Raw genomic sequence first — 8,064 nt, forward strand, 5'->3', positions numbered from 1 at the left:
AACAAAAAAACTTGTCAGTTTATCCAGTTGTGTGTGTGTGTGTGTGTGTGTGTGTGTGTGTGTGTGTGTGTGTGAGAGAGAGAGAGAGAGAGAGAGAAAAGAGATTCGAACTTTGCAATGATTCATCAAGACCTACCTTGGTCATCTAGATGTAATGGCCCCCAAGACAGTCAGCCTTCCAATATTCATCTGTTATCTTTCTTTTGTGTGACAAGTCTTTGGTTTGCTCTTATAGAGAAGAATCAGGCTGGATTGTGCTCATGAATATTCAAGTCGGAAAAAACGAATTCCCATTGCGAAAAATAAAATGGTATCTAGTTTATATATTAGTCTTTTGCTATATGAGTCTGGTTGGTATGAGTCAGTCTCTGAAAATCTAATGTCTTCTTAGAATCCTGGGAAAAGAAATTCTGGTCTTCCAATGCTGAAGACCTTCCTGCACGATGGTGATCCCATAGCATGCTGCCTTTGGAAGTCTTGTTTGGGGGGTGGTTGGAATTGTGGCTTCTCCATCATGTTTTTTCTGCTACATGGTTATACTCCTCTTGACCTAAGCAGAAGCTATGCATGAGGTCACTTATCTGTAGTTGGATGTCTAAGTTGAAGGGTATAAAAAGGCAAATACTACTAGAAATTATATCCTGGAAAGTGAATGTGGCTATTAAAACTAGGTTATCAATTAAGGGACTCAGTGAGCTGTGTGTTTAGAGGACTAGAGATGGGAATTTTTATTTTAACTATCACATAAACCAGTAGAGCCAAAAGTCAACTTACAAGTACTTGACCATATTTTATTTGATCGAAAGGGCATTTTATGCTGTGCTAACAATTCCAAAATTTCAGTGGTTTAACAAAGAAAAATTTGTTACCACTCTCACAGAGTCTACTTTAGTCAGTAGGAAATGTGGATGGAGGAAGGGAGAGCTCTGCTCCACTTATTGATTCAAGGACCCAGGCAGATGAAGACTCTACCACCTGGAATGTCAATAGTTGCTGCAACAAGGGGAAAGAGAAACTGGAGAATCATGCAGGGGCTTTTAAAACATTATATTAGCCAGAATATTAGTCATATAGCCCACTTATTTCAAGGAGGTTGGGAATGTAGTCTTCTGTGTGTCCATCACAGGCATGCCACAGAGCATGGGTACTCAGGAGACCGTCACAGACAAGATTGGCAGCAGAGGTGTGAGGGACAAGCACCAGCTTTAGAAAGAGGAAGAACAGTGTGTCTGCTTCCTGATAGGTCACCAAGTTATCTGTCTGAGCTATCTCAAAGTTCTACCAATTAAATAGACAAGAAACTTTCTTGTTAACATCTTATTAAAACAAGCCAGGGAGATGTTGCCCAGAGCCATTTATATCTAATTATTTCATAAACTCAGAGTAAATTCTCTCCTATGACTCTTTCTCTACCACTCTAAGGGCCAAATTTCTAAAAATATCCTGCAGGAAGAGTGATGGGGGTATAATATACTCAGGCCCCTTCCCTTTGTCGTTAAAATCTCTTGAGTTTAGAGATGCCACTTAACCACCAGTTATTTAAGAAAACTAACACAACCTGACTAACTTTAATTGTCTTAATCTCCTGCCTTAATTGACAACATAACTACTCCCTATGCCCATATGCCAAATAAGGAAACCAGAGGATGAGGATATCAGGAGAGGAGGAGCAGTGCAGAAGTGATGTGAGTGATTTCAGAGATGATATGTCAGTGAGCATTCTCAGATTTCAGCAAGCCACTGGAAATTTGGTTTGAGATAAATTTATTTGAAGAGACTAACATGGGATGAACAGAGAAGAAATTGTAGGAAATGGAGAGCTCTTTAGGCCCATATATTTTGGGAGTGAGAATAGAGTTCACTAGTGGTTTGTGATATCCCTTGGATTAAATTACATTTTCTATGAAAGTAAACCTGACAAAATCTTGGTGACCTGGTGGGGGAGTCTGCAGTGAGTATCACCCATCAGTATTATCCCCATCAGGCTAAACTAGCAGAGCCCTTGTGTCCTCATCACCCTCAGTCATTGCATGTGGGCTGCCTTAGGAAGGGCATGTCCTCACACAAGCACACCTTGCAGGTGAACATTAATCCATTTCTTGAAGGGGGTATAGGCAACACATCATGTCTACCACAAGTTTTGTGCCCACAGAACTCTCTTTGTTTAGATTTTTACCTTGAGAGGAACTCTAGAGATCTAGCCAGATTGTGGAATTAGACTATCTGGAAACTCCAGCAAATACATCTGGCTTGGATGGAAAGCCTGGAGAGTAATCAGCTTAGTTGGTGACCCATTTCTCCCACACTGGTTAGCTACTAAGCGGATTTTCTTCCCTGAGGCCTTTTGTAGAGAATAATGTATCTCATGATCTTAGGGGAAACTAGGGAGTTTCAATATTCATCAGGAAATACCCCAAATAATAGAAGTAGACTTTTCTGTCTTCAAGATTCTGTTGATGTGGGAGGTGAATTAAAATTTATTGGACACATACTATATGTTAGGTACTTCATTTTACATAATCTCAAAATTATCTAGAAACTCTACCAAGTATTCATTAATTTTCTCACTTTGCAGAGGAAAAGTTGATATTCATAGGGGTTAAATGATTTTCCAAAGATCTCAAGACTGAGAAGCATAAGCTAGAGAGAAGACCCCGTAGGACAGGGTTATAACAGTTTTGTTCACTGCATTTCATGCACCTAGTAAGTGTGTGACTTAGAGCAGATGATCAATAAATATTTGTTGAGTGAATTAAGGGTGGCAAAGTAAGTATCCAAAAATCATATATGTCACTTTAAAATACAGGCCTTTCATTTTTACCATGTGAAATACACAGCATTCAGGAAAAGTTGTGAGATCTGGGATAAGAAACATGTTTTGGTTTAATCAGAAAACACAGTCTTGTGATTTAACCTCTGCACCATGATGCTCCTCTGACTCTGGTCATCCAAGTGGCAGAGGCAACCGCCTTAATCCAGTAGAGGCATGACTCTTCCACATGAGGTGTTGGGGAGATAACCATTCATAGACGTGGCCACAGAATTACTTGTTACGCACCATCTGCATTCACTTTTAGAGAACGGTTGGAAATTCTAGGTTTCAAGAGCAATTGTGATCAATGAAGCACTAAATGGATTTTGGCCAAGTCATCTGAACCATGTTGCTCAGAATAGTATTACTTACTCGTTTCTCAGATCTTTTTGTGAGAAACTGAGGGAAGGCAGTATCAGGACCGAATTGACATCTAACTTAGAGTTTGCTTTCTGAACTCAAAAGCCAGATAAAGGGTGGATTTTCTGACCTTAGTTAAGAGACATAGCCCCTTTTCATGGGTTCTCACTGAGCTGGTGATCTGCACTATAACAAACCTCAGAGCATCCAGGGGCTTTTCTACTCCTGTGCTGACCTACATCACCATGGATTACCAATAATAGGATTTGCCACTCAGAAGCTAGGACTATACTTATTCAAAATTCCCAAGGTAGTTTCTTACAGAGGAATATGGCTTCAGTTTCTCACTATTTCCTGCTAGTTCTGGTCTTTTTGGATTCACATGCAGCTCAGCTATCCTGTCTGCCAGGGTGTACCTGCTCAGAGGAGAGTTTTGGCAGGTGCGCTGTGCTGGCAAGATGCCAGAGGGTTGTAGGGAATGGGCTTTCTTTGGGAATGATTTGGAGTAGGAGCAAGCCTAGAATTTTCAGGAAATCAGCACAATTTCTATGAGACTCATTCTAGTTGGTGCTGAAATTTGGTGAACTGTGCACTTTTACCCAAATGGGTCTAACTTTTCTTATTTCAAGTGAATAACACTTTTTTTTTTCTAATTTATATGTCTAATGCTAGGATAAGTCTGATTCTACTTCCCAGTTTCCTGATGTTTACCTTAAAGTTTTTTGTTTTTTGTTTTTTTTTGTACAGGACTCTGCAGTGCATGTCTATCCCTTTGGGAAAGATCCCAAGGAATCTTCCTGAAGAGTTCAAGCAAGTGAGAATTGAACGTTCGTCCTTATTTGAATTGTCCCGAGGGTCTTTCACCAACATGAGCACTTTGGAATACCTTTGGCTCAATTTTAACAATGTCACTGTGATCCACCTAGGAGCCCTGGAGTACCTGTCCAAACTGAAAGAGCTGAGACTGGTAGGGAACAAACTCCATTCAATATCGTGGACAGCGTTTCGTGCCACCCCACTCCTGAGGGTCTTGGATCTCAAACACAACAGGATTGATGTACTTCCGGAGCTGGCTTTTCAGTTCTTGGTCAATCTGAGCTACCTTGACCTATCCTCCAATAGGCTTACAGTTGTATCTAAGAATGTCTTCTTGAACTGGCCGGCCTATCAGAAACATCAGCAGCCTGGCTGTGGGTCCAAAATTCTCTCCAGCATGGTGCTGGCGCTGCACAACAACCCCTGGCTATGTGACTGTCGCTTAAGGGGACTTGTCGAGTTTGTAAAGTTCATCAGCTTCCCAGTCATCCTAGTGAATCCCTATCTAATGTGCCGAGACCCTCTCTCCAAGGCAGGGCAGTTTTTTTATGAAACTGAGCTCAGTGCTTGCATGAAGCCTCAGATCTTAACCCCCAGTGCCAATGTCACCATCCAGGTAGGACAGAACATAACCCTGCGATGCCTGGCACAGGCCAGCCCCTCACCAACCATTGCATGGACATATCCCATGAGCACGTGGAGGGAATTTAATGGTAAGCCACATGCACCTTCTTAAACTATCTGGAAGAATGTGGAGGTTGTAGCGGCTTACCCTCAATAGAGAAGTTCTAAACTGGGTCGATCATAAAGGAAGGGTGCAGGTAGAACTGGGATAGGCCTGAGTTATACTCATCACCACAGAAAAGATTCCAAGATAGTGTTTCACTATCAGCCTTATTTTAAATGGTTGCCACACATATCTCTTGGAGTTGACTTGACATATTGTATAAATATTAGACAACGTATTTGAACAAATATATTTTCGATGGCCTTCTAGACGTAAAACACTATAATATGTATTTTTTAATCATGAATTTCTGACTAGAACCAATTCTAGAGATTATTACATATTTCTTAAACTTGCCCGAACAAACTCACCTGGGGCAAGTGTTTAAAATAAAATTTCAAGGCCCCTGCCCTGGAGATTTGGATTCAGGGAGTCCAGGGGAGGGCCTGAGAATATGTATTATAATAAGTCTTTCCCCATCCCCTATCCCCTATCCCCCATCCCTTACCCCCCAGCTATTTTCTTACTATCAGGAAAGGTTGAGAAATTCTAGATACTGACTGAATTTTACACTTCCCACCACTTTGTTGATCAGAACTTATTGCTCGAAGTTGTAATACTGGGACCCAGGGAGATGTAGGCCTGTGGGCCCCACAACAGGGATTTAAACCTGCCTCTTATTTCCTGAAGCTCTGTGCTTGCTCTTCTTTTTCACCTCAGCTAAAATCACCTTTAATGCCACTCTGGGGGTTGGGACATATCACAAAGCCAGGGATGGCCTCCTAAGGGGTATCTTGAAGCTGTCTACAAGACAACTAGGAATATCTGAGTAAAATTTGAGAAATACAGTCAGTTGTTCAGATATTTATTATATATGATGACAAACTTCTGGGTTATTAAAAAAATACTGAATTAACTGAAATTTTGACTTTTTCCTATCATTTTGACCACATATTATTGGTTTGAGGTTAAATACTAATGAAAGAGAAATATAGGATTTATCATTGTAGCTTCTTTGAGAACAGTGAAATGCATCTGGATATTATCTTTTGTGATGCTCTATAATCAGTCTCCTTGGCACCATGTTATATTTATTCTTTCAGTAATGATAACAGCTAACATTTATGGAGCACTTACTATCAAACTTATGGAGTGAATACACTATTATCCCATTTTATTAATGAGGAAATTGAGACCAAGGGATTCTAAGCAACTTGTCCAAGACCATATACCTAGTATGGGATAGAATCCAGGTATTTGGCACCAAGCTTGAAGCTATTTCACATCTTAGGGTAAGGGGGCACTTCTTGAAGCTCACAATATCACAATTGCAGGCGATTTCCTGGAAACCATGGTGTTAACTCAACAAGAGTAAGGTAGTTTGGTGAGATCAACTAATGCAGTTAAAGAACTTCATAGACAGAACAATGTTCCAGATAAATTGCTGCCTCTAAACAACACTCATTATCAGCAAGTCGCTTAATCATGCCAATCCTCAACTTCCTATGTGTAAAACTTGGGTATTTACCTTATAGGGTTGCTGAGAGGCAAACACCTGATAATTAAGTATATACTTAATAAATAGTAACCACCATCTTTTAACCAAAAATTGGCATTGCTGGACCCTCCAGATGTCTATCAGAGATGTGCAAAATGATTTTGCTCTCTCTCCATCCAGTGTTGACCTCATCTGCTGCAGAAGATGCTGTTTTGTCGGAGCTGGTCATACCTGCTGCCCACCTAGTAGACAGGGGCAATTACACCTGTGTGGCTTCCAACTCCATCGGCAGGAGCGCCATGGTCATCTCCCTTCATGTCCAGCCTGCCCTGGCCCTACCTGCACCCCATTCTCCTTCTTCCCCCTCGGAGGGCAATGCCTATGTTGCCCTGCGAGTTGTCAAGCAGACAGTGCGAGGGATCCTGCTGGAGTGGTTTGTGGTGGCCGACACCTCTGAGGAAAAGTGGTTCACCCTCTACGTTGCATCAGATGTAGCCCTCAAGAAGGAGGTGGTCCATATGGGCCCTGGAATCAACACATATGTTGTGGATGACCTCCTCCCGGGCACAAAATATGAAGCATGTCTCAGCCTAGGAGCCCAGCCACCACGCCAGGGCCAGTGCGTGGTCTTTGTGACAGGTAGAGACCGTGGCGGGCTGGATGAAAGGGAGCGCCTTCTGCACATCACGGTGGTCCTGTGTGCTGTGCTGCTCTCGGTGCCTGTGGGGGCCTATGTCTGGGCAGCCCAGGCATCCTGCAGCTGCAGGGAGTGGGGCCTGCACTGCTGTCCTTTTCGCAGGAAAGCCCCCAGGTGCCCCCGTGCAGCCCCACAGCACATGGATGACTCCTACACAGAACATGCAGCTGTCTGTGAGGATGGCTTGGGGAACAGAGACACTGGGGAGGATGAGGAGAAAGAAAGAGAGGGAGATAATGGCTGAAATTCCTAGCCAGGGGGTGGAATAGTGTGAGCCTCTAGCCCCTAAACTGACCCTTGTGGCAACTCAGCTTGGCTTGATCCATTTATTCAACAAATATTTATTGAGCACCTACTGCATTCCAGAGATAGAACTTGACAGAGATTAGAAAGACACAGTTCTTATTTTCATGGAGCTGAGTCAATGGAGCTTTATCCTGTCCAAGTAATTGTTTTATTATACATGGTATCTGGAAATTAATAAATGTTACTCTTTCCATATATATAGCCCTATAACACTTACACATTTACATGTAACGTTCACATATAACATTTCGCATGTGTTATCCTATTGGAGAAAGGCAGAATTCTACCCCTCTTTACAAGTGAAGAAATTGAAGCCAGAAAGTTATAATGACTTGCTCAAAAGTTTCTAATTCCATTGTTTCCTTTAAATGTCTGCTTTGCAATATTCTTGTGTTCCCAATTATTCAGAAAGTGTTATTCTCCCTCTTATCGGCAAACACTCAATGAGATCATGTAAGTTTGATGTTCCAAAGAGCTGTCATTTGGAGTGGTAAGAGCCTGGTGGGTGATGAGAGTCTCTGATTGTGGGTGTCTTTGTCCCTGTGAGCAGTTGTTGGTGCTCCTGAGAGCCTGATAGCATCAGCACTGAGGAACGGAATTGGCTGCAGCCCAGGGCTCATGGTCCAGGGATTGCTGGAAAGCAGAGTCATGAGAACCAAACCCAGAAGAAAAGAATCTCAATAAAATCATGTGACTTTTTTTTTTTTTTTTTTTGGCATAAAGGAAGCTATAGAGTTCTGATTCTCACCTAGTCCCTTGAGACTGTGATCTTCAGGCTTATTTTTTTTTCAGCCTGTGTCTCAGTGCTAAGTATGACAAATGTTTGTTATACAAAAGAGGGTATAAAA

At 42.0% G+C, this 8,064-nt stretch overlaps 1 protein-coding gene across 1 annotated transcript; it reads left to right on the top strand.

Moving 5' to 3' along the window:
* The first annotated feature begins 3,502 nt into the window (after positions 1–3,502).
* Positions 3,503–7,154, top strand: LRIT2 (leucine rich repeat, Ig-like and transmembrane domains 2). The gene is made up of 4 exons (XM_006915623.1): positions 3,503–3,612; positions 3,920–4,701; positions 6,251–6,274; positions 6,388–7,154. The coding sequence occupies exons 1-4, from the start codon at positions 3,503–3,505 to the stop codon at positions 7,152–7,154; spliced, it is 1,683 nt and encodes a 560-aa protein (XP_006915685.1).
* Positions 7,155–8,064: the final 910 nt, after the last annotated feature.

The sequence above is a fragment of the Pteropus alecto genome, unplaced genomic scaffold, assembly GCF_000325575.1.
Source record: "Pteropus alecto unplaced genomic scaffold, ASM32557v1 scaffold155, whole genome shotgun sequence".
NCBI classification, from domain to species: Eukaryota; Metazoa; Chordata; class Mammalia; order Chiroptera; family Pteropodidae; genus Pteropus; species Pteropus alecto.

Excerpts from the sequence above, each read along its gene's own strand:
- LRIT2 (XM_006915623.1), top strand. The coding sequence starts at position 3,503 with ATGGCTTCAGTTTCTCACTATTTCCTGCTAGTTCTGGTCTTTTTGGAT. Across the intron at positions 3,613-3,919 it reads TCAGAGGAGAGTTTTGGCAG|GACTCTGCAGTGCATGTCTA; the intron begins GTGCGCTGTGCT and ends TTTTTTGTACAG. Across the intron at positions 4,702-6,250 it reads CACGTGGAGGGAATTTAATG|GGTTGCTGAGAGGCAAACAC; the intron begins GTAAGCCACATG and ends TTTACCTTATAG.